The 18,916-nt window shown below is 36.2% G+C and overlaps 4 protein-coding genes across 4 annotated transcripts; 1 reads left to right on the forward strand and 3 right to left on the reverse strand.

Annotated features, from left to right (window-relative positions):
- Positions 1 to 2,403: 2,403 nt before the first annotated feature.
- Positions 2,404 to 7,227, reverse strand: LOC113284117 (bifunctional purine biosynthesis protein PurH-like). The gene is made up of 13 exons (XM_026533536.1): positions 7,032 to 7,227; positions 6,808 to 6,920; positions 6,580 to 6,688; positions 6,385 to 6,460; positions 6,051 to 6,147; positions 5,625 to 5,727; positions 5,395 to 5,528; positions 4,926 to 5,103; positions 4,679 to 4,833; positions 3,938 to 4,147; positions 3,500 to 3,847; positions 3,244 to 3,370; positions 2,404 to 2,805 (listed from the first exon to the last, which is right to left on the reverse strand). The coding sequence occupies exons 2-13, from the start codon at positions 6,916 to 6,918 to the stop codon at positions 2,654 to 2,656; spliced, it is 1,800 nt and encodes a 599-aa protein (XP_026389321.1). The 5' UTR covers positions 6,919 to 6,920; positions 7,032 to 7,227; the 3' UTR covers positions 2,404 to 2,653.
- Positions 7,228 to 7,447: 220 nt separating this feature from the next.
- LOC113284118 (50S ribosomal protein L24-like) lies at positions 7,448 to 10,733 on the reverse strand. Its single transcript, XM_026533537.1, has 5 exons — positions 10,572 to 10,733; positions 10,359 to 10,454; positions 8,344 to 8,447; positions 8,074 to 8,210; positions 7,448 to 7,810 (listed from the first exon to the last, which is right to left on the reverse strand). Exons 1-5 carry the CDS (start codon positions 10,629 to 10,631, stop codon positions 7,728 to 7,730), a joined length of 480 nt encoding a protein of 159 aa, XP_026389322.1. The 5' UTR covers positions 10,632 to 10,733; the 3' UTR covers positions 7,448 to 7,727.
- Positions 10,734 to 10,896: 163 nt separating this feature from the next.
- Positions 10,897 to 14,333, forward strand: LOC113284119. The gene is made up of 12 exons (XM_026533538.1): positions 10,897 to 11,007; positions 11,177 to 11,253; positions 11,361 to 11,436; positions 11,536 to 11,608; positions 11,698 to 11,749; positions 11,904 to 11,965; positions 12,552 to 12,615; positions 12,734 to 12,791; positions 12,899 to 12,985; positions 13,173 to 13,266; positions 13,730 to 13,861; positions 14,026 to 14,333. The coding sequence occupies exons 1-11, from the start codon at positions 10,931 to 10,933 to the stop codon at positions 13,820 to 13,822; spliced, it is 813 nt and encodes a 270-aa protein (XP_026389323.1). The 5' UTR covers positions 10,897 to 10,930; the 3' UTR covers positions 13,823 to 13,861; positions 14,026 to 14,333.
- On the reverse strand, positions 14,263 to 15,481 carry LOC113284120 (tetrapyrrole-binding protein, chloroplastic-like). Its single transcript, XM_026533539.1, has one exon. It carries the CDS (start codon positions 15,345 to 15,347, stop codon positions 14,535 to 14,537), a length of 813 nt encoding a protein of 270 aa, XP_026389324.1. The 5' UTR covers positions 15,348 to 15,481; the 3' UTR covers positions 14,263 to 14,534.
- Between the last annotated feature and the right edge of the window lie 3,435 nt (positions 15,482 to 18,916).

Genomic DNA, 18,916 nt, shown 5'->3' on the forward strand with positions numbered 1-18,916 from the left:
CCGATAGATGGAAAGCTAGGTTCAAACCATTACTAGATACCGAATCTACCTTAAGCCCTTATTTTGAAGAGCCTAAATATCCTCCTAAGTTGGACCCTAATTATGCATTTTTAGGCCCATCTGAGATTTTTCTTATATCTTCCGATTTGAATAGTGATCATGAGAGTAGGCCAGTGAACGTGCTTCAAGACAATAAGGAAACTCTAGGTTTGACCATAGAGGATATGAAACATATAAGTCCTACAGCTTGTATACCTCAAATTCATTTAGAGGACGAACCACTTGATTACAACTTAGAGAAAGCAATTGACCTTTTTCAGGAACCTGATGGTTTAGAAATTAGGAATATTGTGACTAGTCTATCTAGAGACACCCAAAATTCTAAGTTTGGGGGTAGTGATGGTCAAGTATCCCAATTAGAAGTCCCTAACTTGGGACTTGAGCTTAGTGTTCCTGAAGTATTACCCTAGTCTCTTCCGACTCCGCAACCTGATCCTCCTGATACTGTCCAGGAGGAAATCCATTCATTAGGTACCCGTTGTTCAGATGAATATATTTTTCAAGACACTCATATGAATCCCAAGTGGCGCCGCAGAAAAACCCAGTTATCTTGCAAGAAACCTTGGATGAGGGTGTGCTCTGTCTGTTCATTTTTCTGATTTGGTGCAGTTGTCTCATAATTGTTATTTTATTTGATTTTATTGACCCACAATTGTTTCAACTATTGATATATGATTTGAAAGGTAATTAGCCATTTTTGTGGTACATGACGTCTATCTGAAGAATTTAAACTTAGCACTTCTTGGGAGGTAACCCATGCTCATGCAACACGGTAATATCTTTCCTTAACTCTTTTGCTTCAAATGGTAACGGTTTCTCCTTTTTCATGCTTTTAATTTTATCTTTAGAACATTGAGGACAATGTTAGATTTAAGTTTGGGGGTATGGGAGAAACTTTTTAGTTGCATTAATAAACTCCAGAGCTTAGAAATTTATGCTTATTAAGGATGGCCACTAACCAATCTAAGTGGATGGAAGCATCTTGGTTGTAGGAGTTGAGTAACCAATATGATTAGATGGTAACATCTAAAGAGTCTATTCATAAAAGCACAGAGCTCGGGTGTTAGAAATAACATGGTAGTTTCGACGTATCTCGTTGAGTCCTTTTCACTTCTGTTTTTATTTTGTTTTGTTTTTAAAATAAGTTTCTTTAAATGATTAGGTGGGGATCACTACCAACAATTGTCGAAAAAATCTGCAATATGAGAATCCCTTTTTTTTGGTAGTGATAAGCTTTGACAATAAATCTGGTGAGCTTACTGTCAAGTCTGTGTGTAATCCCCATTACTTCCTAGAGTTCAGTTCTTCCTGTAGAAATGTACATACATGACACCAGGAATAAATTTGCTAGATTCAACCATAACCAGGATGACGTATGTAAAAAATCTGGAAATTCTGAAACCATTATACTCAACTGTGCTTTTTCCAGATCTGTCTGGTCTGCTGGTCATTATGTCCTTGAAGACATAAACTCTAACATTAGTAATCAAAATTGGATCCTGAAATGGCTATCTCCAGGATAAACAGTTGCATTCCCAAACCACAGCTAGATATGATATTAAACTCTCTAATTTATGTTGATATCCCTTCTGGTCAGCAACACTTGACTAGGGATACTGATAATACTTGTACTCTTCCACAAGACTGTATTCTAGTTTACTGTGATTCTTCTTTTGACCAGAATACTAATAAATCTGTGTGGGTGTCGTTTTAATGGATATTTCAGGTTTTACCAACAATCTAGAGGAAGCTGAAAGTATGGCTGTGCTTCGGACTAACTGGATGTGGCTGAAGAGTGTTTGCATAAAGTGTGAATAAAAAGTGGATATCATTCTATCGTTTCTTATCTGAATAAAAAGTAAGGGTCTGTTTTAGATGACTGTCTCTTCCTCTTAAAAGAGGTTAAATTTTGGTAGGTTCAAATGCTTAACTAGAAATTCTAACGGCTTAGCGGAAAAAATCTGCAAACCATAGTAGAGAGAAATCTTAATGTTATGGATGACCCTCCTCGTTTCTTTCAGACATCTGTGAATCCTGTTCAAGTTATATAAGTCTTTTTTCCTAGCAAAAAATTTCATTTTTTTTTTTCATTCTTTGCAATGCAAACAAGCAGACTCTAGCCCCGATGGTCTAGTCCAATGACCAAGAATTAGCTGCATTTGTGTCAGGAACCTGTTGTTACAGTTCCTGAGTTGTTAAGGGCTTACCCATTACTCTGGGTATCTGAGTAAGATATTGCTGCTGGCTTTGGTTTGCCTGTATATTACTAGTTACTCTGTTCTCCCCAATCCAATTTCTATTTTGAGTTGTTTATGTGCTAATATGTAAGGTAGATCCTTACAATTTGGGACCCTAAATTGAAATGTCCTTATATTTCAAAATGTAAAATTTTTCAAGGCAATGCAGCTTCAAAAACCAATTTCAAACAACTCTTATACATTTCATCTTTCCATTCTCTGCAATGCAAACAAGTAGCATTGGATTCAAACTAAAATCAGAAACCTACTTTTGGAACTATGAAAAGGAAATCCCAGACCTAAGGAAACTGTTTGACCAATGGGGGTCGGCTACATTACACCTAGAGTAAAACAAACTAGTGTCTGAAATGCCTAACATTGGTGAAGAGAAGAGAGACACCATATTTATCACAACAGTCAATGGCATCTGGATCTCTCATACTACCGCCAGGTTCTGCAATAACTGAAATCCCACTTTGACAAGCTTCTTCTACTGCATCATTCCAAGCTGAATCACATGTGCAAGAGTAGAAATCCAAATTAGAATCACAAACATATTAACAAGCCATGTAATATAACTAGGTGATGCCTACTTTCAGATAAACAATACCCACAACTTCATAGGTTCTGCAGTTTTGCCAAAGATTTGTGGAAAACAAATGTTTACCACATTACTAAGCAGTTAACAAACTGGAGTGACAACCTTCACATCTATTTTATACGACTCGAAATGTGAATTATACGACAATACTAACAGGTTACATTTTTACCCCCAACATTCTGTTTATATGACTTATATCCGGTGTGATGATGGAGTTGACCATGTTTGTTAGTCCACATCAAACAGGATCAAATTAGCAAACGTCATTGTGCCACAAACATGCAAAATAACATTATGTAGAGTATATTATGCAGCAAAGAATATTTCATTGAAATGAGCCATTACCGAAGGGGAAGAAAGCATCACTGGCTAGAGCTGCTCCTTTAATCTCCTCGCCAGATTTTTTTGAAGCTATCCTTAGACTCTCTAGGCGGTTTGGTTGCCCACTGCCCATCCCTAACATACAATTGTTCTGAACAAAAATAAACAGTAAAGGACAGAACGATAGTATTAGAATGACTCGGCTCTATAAAACCAAAATAACAAGCAGTTAATCAAATACCGATGGGCTGCAGTTGATTCCACAAGTAGAAAAACTAACCTTGGCAATAACTATAGCATTGCTCTTGACATGCTTACAACACAACCAAGCAAATTTCGCATCGGAAAGGTTGTCCTCTGTTGGAGCCTTTTTAGAGACTGCCTTAAAATCAATGTCTTCTGGAGTTAAATCGTCAGAATCTTGTGCTAACCAACCCCCACCAACTTGTCTGAGCGAGAGTTTTCCCTTTTCATTCTTACTTGCTTCAAGAATCCTCAGGGTTTTTGACTTCCCACGAAGAATCTCAAGACCTTTCTTAGAATATTTGGGAGCAACCACAATCTCATAAAACATCCTTGTTTCACCATCAGTTGGGCTTCTAAATTCTCTGATTTCCTTTGCCAAAGTCTTAACACACAAAAATTTGAATTAATATATGATATACGAGCACATTTACCAAGAAGAACTTCACTTTTTCAACCCTCATTGATGTCTTACCTCGCCAACTTCTACGTTGAATGCAACTATCCCACCGAATGCACTTACTGGGTCTCCTTTCACGGCTAGCCTATATGCTTCAAGAATGTCATCTCGAGATGCTACACCACACGGATTTGTGTGCTTCACAACCACACAAGTAGGTTTTGGGAATTCTGATACGCAATTCCAAGCTGCGTCCGCATCCAAATAGTTATTATATGACATTTCCTGTACAAAAAGTAATAAAGAACAATCACAAATAAATTAAAATTACAATGTATTTAAAATTACGCAAGAAAGCAGTACAAATTACTCATCAAAAGGAGTATATTTTAAGTTTTGTAGCTTGAGACTCGTGAAGGCTGGAATTAATAAACAAGGATGCTGCAAGAGAAATAAATTGAGCAAATCCGTTTGAGTGCATCTTCAAACGGCATGTACAACTTATCATGTCAAAATCAATGGAGCTAGAAAATGAATTATGATTTCTAGCAAAATAAAAAACATTCACATTCTTAAAAACATATGATCCTGTATCGTGTATTTCGCTCATTTAAACTTTCATCGTTTCTTAATTGTAAATTATCGACTATGGCACCTCAACTGAAGATGTATAGTACATTCTTCAGGAGAGCTTAAATTGTACAACAGCACAGACAAATCATAACTATCCCTGATTCCCTTTTTATAAGTAATCGAAGAATCTTTTAACTGTAATTGTTAAAACCACTAGAAAGGAAAAAAAAACGACATACTAACCTTCCCATGATGCTGGACTGCAGTGGCAATACCTCCAGCGTTAACCTCAGAAAGACTCTTATCAACATAAAATGCAGCTTTCTGGTGGGGATTTTCACCATACCGAAGAGAACATTTGTCTGAGAGACTCTTGGTAAGGCTGGGAGGAAATTTATCTAGCATCACGTAAAAAAAAAGATTAAAACCCACTTAATCCTTTAACAATTAATTTTCAGACAAACAATTGGAAGATAAAATGAAACTCTACCTCCTACTGTCTGCTGCCATAGCCACTCTGATACTGCAGAATCATACGAAGCAACATGCTCAAAAGCCTTCCAAGCGAGCTTCCTACGAAAATGTGTATCAGCCTGATTTCCTCTCAAAAAATCCAAGAGTTCAGGATAGTCTCCGGCATCAACAACAACGAGTACATCCTTGTGGTTCTGTTGAAAACGCATGACCAATAAAGTAAGTAAATGAGATACTCAGAACCATACATTAAAAGTTAGAACAAGATGACTGAAACAATACACTTATTATATAGTCTATATAAATGCATGGTCGTACTTCATAATCTAATAATCATGAGCCAAGGTTACAAAACCAGTTTTTCTGTCACTCCGCGTACGTATACTTGAACTACTTCATGCCTCCGGCAGAAAAGTTATGTAGAATCCAAAAAAGACCAGATTTACACATAAAAACCATATTGATTAGTAATATATTGCTCCTACCTTTGCCGCAGCTCTGATCATGGCAGGGCCACCAATGTCAATGTTCTCAATTCCATCTTCAAATGTAATTTCACCGCTTGAAGTAACTTTCTCATAAAAGGGATACAAATTTACCACAACTAAATCAAAAGTCCCTGCCAGAAACATATAACATAATCAGTTAGATGAAACACTATGATTTAGACCAACCAAAATGACTCCCAATAACTGTCTTTATGTCAGGAACTCACCTATTCCATGCTTATCTAGAGCATCCATGTGATTCTGCATGTCTCTTCTAGCTAGAATACCCCCATGAACGCTGGGATGTAAAGTTTTCACACGGCCATCAAGCTGTAGTAAAAACAGAAACAAACAAAATTTAATGTCAAACTTCATTAACGGATTGCTTCTTCTTTGCAACGAGAAAGAAGATGCATCAGCTATTGAGTTTATCACTCCAAATATAAAAAGGTTCTGCGTAGTGGCAATTTCCTATAAACTTCAGAAATTATTTTTAATAGCTTCCCAACTCTTACAGAAATCTTTAAAAATTGGGTTCAGATCGGCTGTTAGCAATAGCATCTATTCTGGCTTGTGAGTTGTGTTTATCTATACAATTGCAAAATAATCCACCACCAAAATGCTAAGAGGTAAAAAGGAAGCCCGAGTCTTACCATTTCAGGAAAATTAGTAACTTGTTCTACTTTGGTTACTGAAACTCCAGCTTTCTCTAAAGCAGTCGCTGTTCCACCAGTTGAAACAATTGTATACCTACATGTATCGAGAAGCATACTCAAATTGACATCCAATAGTGTAGCAGCTAGTGTAAAAGTAAACAATTAGAAACTGAAAAATCAGCTAGATGCTAAATTGTTGTCAAGAGTCATCAGAAATGCATAATTCTTAGAGACGCACCGGATTGCTTAACCCAGTTTATTATGCACGGCACAAACTTCAAAGAGTCAATAAAAGAACAACAACAATTAACGAAGGGAAACTAATACTCACCCTAATTCCTGAAGTCCATTGGCAAGTAAAGAAAGATCCTGCTTGTCTGACACCGATATCAACGCTTGCTTGTTGCCTAGAGCCACAAAAATGAATAGATATTGACATTTAAAATTTGATTAGATTTCGTAAAAAAAAAATCAAAACAAACTTCTCCATACCAATCGAATTTCAAGAGAAACTAGTAAAAACAACCTTTCAATGAAGTTGTTGCTGGAGATGCTTCCACTGCAGCAGACATTGCCTTCACTAAACTAACCTTATTATGACAAAACACTGACGGAATCCGATACAAAATTGATGCCTGAAAATCCAATTGAACCAAGAATTACAACCCAAACTTAGTAAAAGACATAAAAATAAGTACTATTTCCAACAAGAAAATCACTTTATTTTGCCACCTACAAAGTAATTGAAATTTACCTTTTGAGGAGAGTAGGCGGCTCTGCGAGACTTGATGAACTGAAGAGTACAGACTCCGTTAGTAAAAGCGGTGTTGACAGAGTTACCGGCGGTGGCAGCAAAACCCAACATTCCTTAAAAGTGAAATCAAACCCAGAATTTAGTTAATCAAATAAAATCAATAGAACAAAAGGGTTTTTTTCATTACAGAAAAAAAACATTGAAACACCATTAAAAGTTGGTACCTTTTTCTTCTTATCTTCTTTGTGAAAGAGATTGCCGGAGGCGCTCTGGAAAGAATGAAAAATCGTAGGGGTTTAGGTTATGTGTGGTGGGAGTAGAAGCAGACTCTTTTCCACCTTTTTAACAGTGGGGTTTTTGGGGAGTGATGATGATGATGAAGTGGTGGGATTTTATATCGAGGGTTTTACTCTTAGAATTTTTTTTTTTCCTTTAAACGGCGTTCTCAGCTTTTATCTAGACCGTTCAGATTTTGGAATAAACCTACTTTTGACAAAGATTGTACTTTTAGTTGACATCCTTTGCCCAGAAAAAGGAAGAAAAAAAACTTGATTTTTTTGCCGTCCGGTCGTGTGCTCAGACATTGATACTAAAATGACTTGCTTTTGAGCATAGAGGTGGATTTTTGGGGCTCAAGATCAAGAAAAAAGCGTATGAGAGTAGCTTGGTAAAATCTGAAATAAGAATACAAATGTCATGAAACTGGCAAAGAAAATAGATTGCACCAGGTATTTCAAAAACTGTCATTTCCAGAACTTGTGACAACTAATAGTTGTGGCGTCAGAAACAGCTCTTCCAGAACTTCTGACAAACAAGAACTAAACCAACATTTATGATAATGAACCAAATCTATATGCCAGTTTGTTCTAATTTCTAACTCATTTTACGATCTCTCGCTGATAAATTAAAACAAAAGATTGTTAGAGTGAAGGCATTCCCTTCCCAGTGGCAGAGTCGTAGGTTTTTTTTGTCACTAGCTCCAATGGGGTATCTTTGGGACCAGCTGCAACATAAATACAAACCAAAGCATCCATCAGGTTATGCTTGAGCCAAATCTTAACATGAAACGGAGTAACAGAAACTAAGTATAGTCGAGACATGCCCTTGGAGAAAAGAAAGACATTAAACAGGTCAAACCGTCTATGAAAGAAAGTAAAAGAAAGCGAGAAATACTACACGATAACAGATTAACAGGCATGCTTTCTCTAGTAGAATAACATAAAATATGAGTTTATGAGAATGACAAGGCTTAACAGAGATAAATACCGATTGTGGGTCTTGGCGTGGTCCTAATTTTTAAAATCTCGGGACGAGGAATGATGGATCCAGAGGCTCCGATTCCTCTAGAAACTCTTACTTTTGTGCCATCTTCTAAATATTTGATTCCAACTTTACAAGGGTTCCTGCATAAAGTAAACACAACCTAGAACTTAGGTAAACTAGCAGATACAGGATAAATTTGTAGAGCAGGAAATTCCAGTGTCATTGCGAGAAAGAAATCGACATAAATGCTCTGTAATAACAAAATATTTGTACCCTGTGACGGGGTCAACAACTTGAACATTCGAAACATGAAGAGGGGCTTCAACAGTAAAAATTCCTCCCTCGTGACCTTGTCCTTGTTTGATATGTTTCTTTACCTGTAAGATTGATACAACATTCAGTATTCATCTTTTCAAAACAAAGTCACACTTCTGCGCAATCGAATATCATGCTCAATTTAAAGCAAGATCATCAAATATGTTTGGGAGTACCCATGGCTAACGAAAACAAAATGGTGATATGCAGGGATATTTAATGTTTGACTCAGAATATGAGACATTATGGCTGAAATGGATATTGCATTGAAAGAATTTTAAGGGCCAATGACATAGCCTTCAGTCCAATATGTGTGAACTTTGACGTAATTAAAGCCTTGAAGAAACAAGATTAACCAATATGTCATGCATCCTCATTAACTGCCATCAAATGTATATTCTCACATATTGTGGAAGTTGGTGAATAGAGACCGATACAACAATGTCATTGCAGTAAGAGTTATCTTAAGGATTTCGAAGTTTGATGTCAAAATCCTGGTTTAGCTTACTAAACAATCCAAGCTACACTCTTAGTTACCACATCGTTTCAACTAGGGCACGGATAAATTACAGCTGAGCAGTAAGTCCTTATACGAATGAAGATACTACACAGACCCGAAACTGATACTACCTTCGTTTTAGGAAAAGTGATAGTTCCACTTTTTCACATTTTACACAATTATGAAATTCATTCTCATATCCTAAAGTTGAAATTCTTCACTGCTACTAAATTATTTTACATTAGACTAAAGCCACATGAGCATGAAATTGGTGAGTATGACGCATTCACATCAACTGACACTAAAGGTACATTCTTACATATTGTGGAAATCGGTGAATGAGAAATCGATTCAACAACGTTGTTGTTGCCATTGCAGTCAGAGTTATCTCATGGTTTTCGGAGTTGGATGACAAAAATCCTGGTTTAGCTTACTAAACAATCCAAGCTACAATCTTAGTTACCGCATAATTCCAACTGGGGCATCAATAAATAACAGTTGAGCAGTAATTAGAAATAAAAAGGCATGTGTACTAAACCAAATTCAAAACAGATATTTGATGTTTAGTTACACAAGAGTTTATGCATCCACATCAACAACAAGTACTATCATAAGGGATCAAACCTTTTCACACTCAATCACACGTAAATCTCCACAATGTGGAAGTCTAATGTTTAGTAAAGGATGAAATTTTTCCAGAAATGTAAAATTCAGCAAGTCATTGGTTTCTATCATAAGACAGAACCCTAACTCCACCTATTTCTTAATCTAATAAAGTAAGTAAAAACTGAGTCAAGCTCTAGAGGAATCACGTTTTACATTGAAGCAACATAAGCATAAAATCGGTGAGTTTGATGCGTCATTCAGGTATATTCTTTCTAACATGTTGTGGAAACAGGTGAATAGAAATCGACATTGTTATTGTCATTGCAGTCAGAGTTATCTCATGGCTTTCGGAGTTTGATGACTAAAATCCTGGTTTAGCATACTATCCAAGCTACATTCTTAGTTACCGCATCTTTCAACAAGGGCATCCATAAATAACAGTTCAGCAGTAACTCCAAATAACAAAGTACAAGTACTAAACCAAATTCGAAAGGGATGATATTCAGTTAACAGGAGTTTATATATCCACAACAAGTACTAGCATACGGGATCGAAACCTTTACACATTTGATAAATCTCCACAATGTAAAAAATAAGGTTTAGTACAAAATGAATTTTTGCAAGCAATGTTAAAATTCAGCAAACCATTGGTTTTCATTATATGACACAACCCTAACTCTATTTCCTGATCCGATGAAGCATATTAGATTCGATCCAACCCCGCAGCCCCTAAAGGAAATCATTTTACACTGACTATGAAATTCAATCTCATATCCTAAAACTCAATTCTTCACTACCACCAAATTATTTAACAACGAAGCAACATAAGCATCAATCAATCAAATTAGATAATTAAAAAAGTACTTACAAGATTTTTGCCTTCAACAATAACACGATTCTGAGTACGAACAACACGCTTAATAACACCAGTCTCTCCTTTATCCTTGCCCCTGATTATCATTACCTAGAACAACAGAACCCCCAATCAAAAAAAAAAAAAAAAAAATCAATCAAACCAAAAGATTCAAGAAATGAAATAAAAACACTTTAAAAAATTATGATTTAATTATAGGTTATATACATTATCTCCCCTGAGAATCCTCCAGTTTTGTACAAGCTTTTGAGCTGCTTTCCAACCCATAATCTAAAAAGGCTGAAAATCTCAACCCCCTTCTTCTAATGGAGAGTTTTAGGGTTTTGGCTTGTTTTGGGTGTTCTCTGAAACTGTTTTACTCTCTCTGTAAACAACTCTCAAAGCGAAGGATTTTATTGAGACTGAGACACCCCTTAATCTATTTTGGGCTGTAAATATTAACTGCTCATGCTTCTGCCACGTGTTTATAATTATTTTCTCGCCTACCTCAAAAATAAATTGCTCAGATTTATAAATTTATGCCTTAATTTTATTTTTTCCCCTGTCCTCCTGATAATAAGAAAAAGATGAGATTTTGTTGGAATTTTCTTCAAATTATCTTTGTTTTCTTACATTGCTTCCACTTCCCAGCCAGAGCAATCAGGTAAATATTTTAGGGTTTAAATATTACTGATTTTGTATTGATAGATCAAATTTACATTATGAATTCACTTCCCACACACAAAAAGTTTGGATTTTTGTTAGTGTGGGTTAATCAATTTCAGCTTACTTTGATCTTAATGTGAGTGGGTCTTTCAATTATGGTGTTGTAGGAGTGATATAGGGCTTCCAGAGAGGAAAATTTGCAGAAATACAGTTCAAGGAAGATATTTGCTTTCAGATGATAATGGTATTGAAAAATACACCCAGTTTAATGGTTCCTTTGCACTATTGATAAAAATGCTAACTTTTGGGGATTCTATAGAGCTTTGATTGGAATATAACATTGTATTGTAGGCCATGTATGTGACGCATTATCGGTAGATCAGTGGTCTCGTTGTTGCCCTGGATCAGGAGAGAAATACTCTTGTCAGTGAGTTTTTCTTGTATACCCCAAGTTTATAAACTCTATAATTTGAATACGCATTTTGTAGGAAAAGTTTTGAATAATTTGTTGTTCTCTTGTTTTCAGAGGATGCAATATTGTCTCGCAGTGCTGCAATACATATGAGTATTGTGTTTCGTGTTGTTTAAATCCTGCTCGGGTACTTTTTTCTGAATACGATATCATTTGGAATTTTTGTATAGGTGTAATGTGAGAAACCATTTACCATGTTCGGTTGTTTATTTGCAGACACAACAAGAGCTGGCGCTGCAAGTAAAGATAGCTAAGCCAGTTTCTGCAGGTGATTGTTTTCATTTGCATTTGTGAAGCTTGGAGTAATACACTTGACATTCTGCATTCTTTTACCATTAGGGATACATATGCCAGGGTGTGCAACCTTATTTGTGTGAACTTTTACCAAATAAAGTTTTGATGGTATATATTCTCTTTTGCAGGGACGTATGCAAGTGTGTTTGACTTCTGTGCTGGGAGGTGTCGGCATAGCTCTGAAAGCGTGGTTCGTAATCATTTCATAGGTCCTTTTTCGATGAGCCTTCTAATGTCCTCCAACTAGGAAACAGAAAATTATAGCAATGTTGTTATATATGCAAGTAACAGTTTTATTCTTTCTAGTTAGAGCTTATAACTTAGATATGGTCGTGTTACTTAACATGGGCTTTCACTAGTAAGATGCTTAGATTGAACCTCACCCACCACAGTTCAGTTCCCTGTGACTTATGAAATGTATTTGGCAGATTGAAATCTTGATTTACAGGATATTAGAAGACTAGGATTAGCTTGATTTATAAATCTCAGACACTCATAATTTGTGTTTGGATGCATATGATAATGCCTGCCTACTATACAGTAGTTGTAGGCTTGTAGCATGAATTTCACCAATCAAGTATTTAAATTTATTATTTACGTAATCTAATTGTTCTTTTAAAGTTCTTGATGTTGGCAATGGCATAATCCTGTGACTGTTGGAAGAAAAAAAAAATTGCTTTGTCGAGGCCCTGATCCTGCAAAATGAAAATATTTGTTGTTTGGTCAACATTTCACATGTAAAAACTGCTATATGATGATAAATGCTGAATTGTCAGGTTCACGAGAATGCTTATGTTAGTGATTTCCATCACTGCTTTTCTCTGCGTTCAAATTCTTCTGGTGAGTCAACACATGATCTCTTCATGTCTCTCTCACTTTCCCGCCCAACTCTATACCTCCATCTGCCCGATTTGAAGTAACTCATACAGCTTTGGGGATTTCTTGTCATCATTTCTAGGGACTTTGGACGGTCATTCGGAAGCAAGGTTAAACGGAATCAACGTTGTCATCGGAAGGTAAGGATTCTTGTAGTCGTTTAATTTTTGCGGTTGGAATATCTATGATATGAGGATTATCTGCTTTTTCTGTTATATATTTGACATGTGTATGACATGCATTACAGGCAAGGGGAGACCTGCAATTCTGTCTGCAAGTCAAAGGGGCTATCATGTGTTCCGAGCAAGCTCTTGGTGCTGAATAAATGTGAAATGTAAGGTTTATAAATTTTGTGCACATTACTTTTCTAACAAACATCTTTCTCGGAAAAAATTTTGGATTGAAATTTATTATAAACCATACTTAGCACTTCAGTTTCTCCTCCAGTTACATTAAATACATTTCCTATTCCCCTAATTTTCTACTCTTTTGATGTTCTTGTTTTACTCTCTACTAAACAGCATCCAGAAATATATGAAGTGCAAGGGATCTTGCTTGGCTAGCATGGGATCAGATCAACCTGCAGAAGTAGCAGAGGACGCCCCTAGACATTTGGTAAAATTTGTCCTCCATTCTCGTTTGTATTATCATTGTATCAAGCATCGCTTCAAAAATGGAAAGTTCTCGACAAACAACATTTCATTAGAAAAAAAAAACAGCTTCAGTAAGATTTGTTGCTCTTAGCTCTTAATATGGAAGTGAAGGGTATCTTATAGGATTTGCAATCTGTTTATCAAGAAAAGGAAATTGGGACAGGGTTGCACTATGCTCCTAAGTGAAACCATATGGCTGTCAGATAATTTCATCATAAGGAACTTGAGGTCGTCTGACATGCACATGGAAGCTAAAGTGCAGCCCATCCCATCGAAATATATCTCTGGATTGTGCTCAGAAGTAGAATTTTTCATCTGTTCTCATTCCAACACTACGCTAAAGAACTTGTGCGAGTAGCACTGCTGCACCACTTATTTTTCCATGAATTATCGCGGTACCAACTATGAGTTATCTTGGTGTACAGAATCCAGGAGCGTGTCTATTCACTAGAACTCAAAGCATGCTTTCTTGTGATGGTTCACATCGACATACGAGGAGACTTTGCCCTTGTGCTTGAGGAGGCTTTCCCCTGTGCATAATTCATCGACATTGATCGGTAAGATTTTGTTTTTAAAGTTAAGAATCCTTTCTATTTAGTCCACAAATTCTTCAGAATATTCTATATTGCCAGTTAACAACTGGTCCTTCACTTGCTGTTGAATGAAAGAGATATATCATTAGTAACCGTTGTTTCTCAAACTTTTACCCGTTGATGTTCAGGAACCTCTATAGGGAAGCTAGAAAGGCCATCTCATTGATCAGCCAGCTGCAGTTTGACCAATCCAATGAAACAGCTTCGTATTTGGTCACTCACTGGCACAAAAACGGTCAGTCACTAAGCACTCCGCACACATAACGCCACAAGGTTTTATGTATTCTTTCAGTAAATATTATTTAAGTTTGCATAATTGTTGTAGAAATAGAAGGAAATTTTCCCATTGTAAACAATCCACCACATTGTAATTCAATCATTTCATTATATAACTTTGAAAAATCCAAAATCAAGTGAAAATACAGATCCCATGTTTACTTACCCTTTCTCCTCAAGTGTATTGAACTATATTACAACATTGATAACTTATCCACAGTTCTTTTGCTCTCTAAACACAAGCCTTTCAGATCAGTCAAGGAAAGAAAAAGTTGCGAAACAGAATCTAGAGTAGAAGAAAACTAAATTATAGATTAAGCATAATTTATAATTCACATAAAACTCTAAACCAACTATCAATTTAAAATGAATAATCTGTGCTGAACAGTTTCTTGCTAAATGGTTTGGAAATAATTCTGTCAGATTCTCCGCTTTGTTCTTCTCCGTCGCTCATTTCACCATCTGCAGTTTCAAAAGCTGGATGATTGAAGATGTATTTAAGTAGCTGAGTTCCTCGTAAAGCATTCGTTAATGGCAGGTGACCTGCAGGTGTGTCATCATTCAACTCCCATATGAATTCCATAGGAAATGCTCTATAATTATACTGTTCTATCTCAGTATCAAGCTTTTTCATCCACCCAACTTTCCTGAAAAAATTACTGAAATCCTCATCTTGTTTTTGCCATATTTTCTTCTGAACACTGTACCCAAATTTCTCATCACTATACTGCCTCCACAGCTTATCCATTGTCAAAAGATCCTCTACCGGAATAAACTGAACTTCCGAGAAAAACACATACCCACGCTTCTCAGCTTGTTCACCAGCCAATACAATAATCAGACGGCGGGTTTCTTCATCTGCCTGACGAAAGTTCTGTTCAGCTAGATGCTTTTCCAGAAGCTCAAATACCGGATTCCCCGAGGTTGTCGTCGGTGGGTCTGTAGTTTGGTCTGCAGTTGTGGCAGGGGAAGATGAAGTGGTTGAAAAAACAGTGAAATGTGTAGGAGATAGTTTGTAAGAAAGAGATATGGTTGTATTAGCAGTGGTGATCGGTTTGAGGAAAAGCGAAAACTGCAGTGAAGAAGAAGATGAATGGGTATTATCTGAATAATGGTGATGGTTTTGCCTGAGAAGAGAATGGTGGTGGAGAGATTGAAGTGAAGTGGTTGCCATTGCTGTTGCTAGATAGAACAACAGACTGAGAGATGAACTTGCAGAGTTGCAGGCTAGAGAGGAAGAGGATGCAAGGTCTGGTTTTGGTTGTGAAAGTCTGAGAGAGATAAGAAATGAGTGAAAGAGAAGGGAATTAATGAAATCGAAATGAGATAGAGGGAAAGGATTTCATTGGCTCAATCTGGGTGAGCCTATCTCTCACTCGCTCTCCCTATTGTCATTGTTTTGTTTCGCTGGATTCAGTACTTCTTGGAGTTTGGTTACTGATGAAGTCCTTGAAGCCTCATGTCTGCCACGTGTCATAAACCCACAGAATCAATCAGACTGTGAGATGAGGTTGGGGGTTTTGCCACTTGACAGACATGTCTTTGTGATTCTGTGAAGTACACATAACACTTGGAGGTAGGTAATTGGATTTGGAAGTTTATGGATGGGTTGATTTTGGATTTTGAGTTTTGAGAAAGAATATGCTTGGTGATTCAATCAAGATCTTAAATTTAGAAATTTTTGTTTTGTTTGGATTGAATGGAGGGTAGTGATAAATTGGTGCGTCACAATTGATGATTGCGGGAGTATTGAAAATATTTTCATCTAAGTAACTAAAATACGGGGAGTTGCTTTTTCTTACTCTATATTATGGTGGAGATTAAAGAAATGATTAAGAGGATTTTTAATAATACTCGATTACTCCAAGATTCGGATGTTTGGTGTACTTTAAGTACCACTAGTTAGATTTTTTATTTATTCATCTGCAGAGGATTTGACTGCCACTGCACCAAAAAATTTACACCGGGAGATGATAGACAGCCATAGAAAAATAAAATCTCAACTTAAATATAAAGCATGCATGATTATCTAAATAATTACCGGAGTTAAGTGATACCGAACTCTCCGTCTAGCTCACCGGGTCGCTCTACTCAATATCGTGGACGCAGTAGATTTTTTGGAAAAGTATTATTTTCACTTTTTCATTTTAGTCTAAAAATAGGTCAAACTGAAAAAGTGAAAGTAACATTTTTCCAGAAACGAAAGTAGTATATTATTAGCTGTCAGTGTTGTAGTGAGGCTTTCCCGCACCTAGGGGCCGTGAGAGATGACTTAAAGCAGAGCCGGGCCTGATAGGCAAGCAAGGAAAGCCCTACTTGCACGCAACAAAAGCCCAGGGGCAACAAAAAAGCCATGTTTGATATGGGTGTTTTCATTAACAAAGAAAAAGATGGACTGGATTATTAGTTACATAAATTCGTAGGGTTGAAAAGGAAATATGTAAACACTTCAACTCTGAGAGAAACGTGTTTAAGCTTCACCTCTTCAGGCTCCAGCCTCCTCTTTTTTCTTCCCCCACAGCGTATACTAATCTCCGAATGGTCACCATCAGTAGGCAGTAATGTGGATTAATCTCTTGATAATTGGTGGGTTTCTCTAATTCCTAGTAATTATGATGATGTCAATGTTTAATTTCTAGAATTTGGTGTTGACCTTGATGGAGGCCAGGTGTGATTGTGTGAATTAATTAAACTCTTTCTGATAGATTAATATCGGAAACAATTGAAGATTTTCTATTAGTTGAATTGCTAAAAATAAAATAAAAAATTATAGGGGCAAAAAAAAGGTCAGTCCATTTCGGGGCAAATTTTTTCCAGGAACTACCCTGCTTAAAGGCTGTCCCACTTCAAAATATTTAGCTCAACGTTTACTGCAATTGTCTCATGCATTCAACCCAACATTTGGATGTCATGAGACCGCATCAAGACTGCATAACTACTTTCTTTAAAAATCTTTTTAAGGCAATGCCAACTGTGCCAGAGGACGATAATTAGACTTTAATGGCTTTACCCACCTCACGAGGAAATTTGGGGGTGATAATAAATATGAAACTAAATAAATCGCCGAGACCTAATGGTTTCCCGATGTCTTTTTTCAAACACAATTGGCCCTTGATTGGTGATCAACTTATGGGCTTAATTAAGGATCTTTAGGTAACATAAAAATTAAACCCTGAACTAAACAAAACTTTTATGTTCTTAATTCCTAAATGCAAAGAACCAAAATATGCTTCTGATTTTAGATCAATTGGTATTTGTAACACACTCTACAAAGTAATATCTAAATTGTTAGCTAATAATGAAAGGTTTACTTAATAAGTTAATTTCCTCGTATCAGTCGACATTTCTTTCCAACAGACAAGTTTCTGATAAAATAATAGTAGCACATGAGTTAATTTATGCAATGAATCATAGGAAAACTAAAGAAAAGGGTTTAGGAGTAAAATTGGACATGTCGAAAGCTTTCGACAGAATAAGTTGGGACTTTTTAACAACTGCAATTGAAAAATTGGGTAAAGACTGATGTACTTTAATTAGCCAACGCATCTCAACTGCATCAATTGCAGTTCTGCTAAATGACAATGCAGGTGAATTTTTCAAACCTACGAGAGGCTTAAGACAGGGGATCCATTGTCCCCCTATCTGTTCCTTATATGTATGGAGGTCTTTTCAATATTTTTAATATCTAAAGAAAACTCAAAAGAAATTCAAGGATTAAAAATAAGCATGAATAATACTCCAATTTCTCATCTTTTCTTTGTTGATGATTTCCTGATCTTCACAAAGGCTAACCTACAAAGCTGCAAAAACTTGTTGAATGCTCTTCATGAGTTTAGTATGGTATCATGACAAATGGTAAAATATTGAAAAGTCGAGAATTTTCTTTAGTAAAAAAATCCATCATAGGCTGGAAAAAATGATGTCCAAACTGCTAAAAATAAAGAAAATAGACATCAAGGACTCCTATCTAGGAGTTCCTTTCGTTTATTGATAAGTCTAAGCTGAAAACTTTTGACTTCATTATGAGCAGAATGGAAGCAAGGATAAAAGGTTGGAAAATCTAGATTCTTAGCCAACCAAGTAAACTGATTCTTAACAAACCAGTCCTTTCTGGCATGTCAGTCTACCAAATGAGATGTTTTAAGCTCCCTAAAAAAATTACTGCTAAAATAAACTCTATCCAAAGTGCATTTTGGTGGGGAAAATATTCTAATGATAAAGGGCATTACATTAAATCCTGGAAACTTATGTGTAAACCAATCTCAAAGGGAGGTTTGGGTTTTAAAGTTGTTGAAAAAATGAATCAGGCAATGTTCTCAGGACCTAATTTTTAATAGGTTAAGATGCTCAAAAAAAAAAAAAATTGGCTTTAGAAAAAGTTATGAAATCCTTTTGGATGTGGAACTGTATTGTTCAGGGGGGGAAATTAATTCATAAGAACACTTGTTGGGAGGTTGGGGATAGACAATCTATAAATATATGGACTGGCCAATGGGATACCAGATTTAGAAATTACTCTAGATCAAATTTGTTCCGAAAGGAGATCTCAGTTAACACTTGTATAAGATCTGATTAATCCAGATACTAATAGGTGGAAACACGAAATCATCATTTGCTTCTTTTCCTCATATTTATTGCTCAATCTATACTGAATATAAAATTGTTTGTGGATATGAATGATACCTTAGATCAGGATAAACCTAGATGGAAGCTCACTAGGAATGACACTTTTACAGTTAGATC

This window comes from Papaver somniferum, chromosome 5 (genome assembly GCF_003573695.1).
Source record: "Papaver somniferum cultivar HN1 chromosome 5, ASM357369v1, whole genome shotgun sequence".
Classification (NCBI taxonomy): Eukaryota; Viridiplantae; Streptophyta; class Magnoliopsida; order Ranunculales; family Papaveraceae; genus Papaver; species Papaver somniferum.

Coding starts and splice junctions, on each gene's coding strand:
- LOC113284118 (XM_026533537.1), bottom strand. CDS start 10,631: ATGGGTTGGAAAGCAGCTCAAAAGCTTGTACAAAACTGGAGGATTCTC. Junction 10,455..10,571: donor GGATTCTCAGGGGAGATAAT/GTATATAACCTA, acceptor CTGTTGTTCTAG/GTAATGATAATCAGGGGCAA. Junction 7,811..8,073: donor CACGCCAAGACCCACAATCG/GTATTTATCTCT, acceptor TTTATGTTGCAG/CTGGTCCCAAAGATACCCCA.
- LOC113284119 (XM_026533538.1), top strand. CDS start 10,931: ATGAGATTTTGTTGGAATTTTCTTCAAATTATCTTTGTTTTCTTACAT. Junction 12,616..12,733: donor TCTGCGTTCAAATTCTTCTG/GTGAGTCAACAC, acceptor CATCATTTCTAG/GGACTTTGGACGGTCATTCG. Junction 12,986..13,172: donor GTGCTGAATAAATGTGAAAT/GTAAGGTTTATA, acceptor TCTACTAAACAG/CATCCAGAAATATATGAAGT.
- LOC113284120 (XM_026533539.1), bottom strand. CDS start 15,347: ATGGCAACCACTTCACTTCAATCTCTCCACCACCATTCTCTTCTCAGG.
- LOC113284117 (XM_026533536.1), bottom strand. CDS start 6,918: ATGTTGGGTTTTGCTGCCACCGCCGGTAACTCTGTCAACACCGCTTTT. Junction 6,461..6,579: donor AGCAACAACTTCATTGAAAG/GTTGTTTTTACT, acceptor TTGTGGCTCTAG/GCAACAAGCAAGCGTTGATA. Junction 4,148..4,678: donor CAGTCCAGCATCATGGGAAG/GTTAGTATGTCG, acceptor CTTTTTGTACAG/GAAATGTCATATAATAACTA.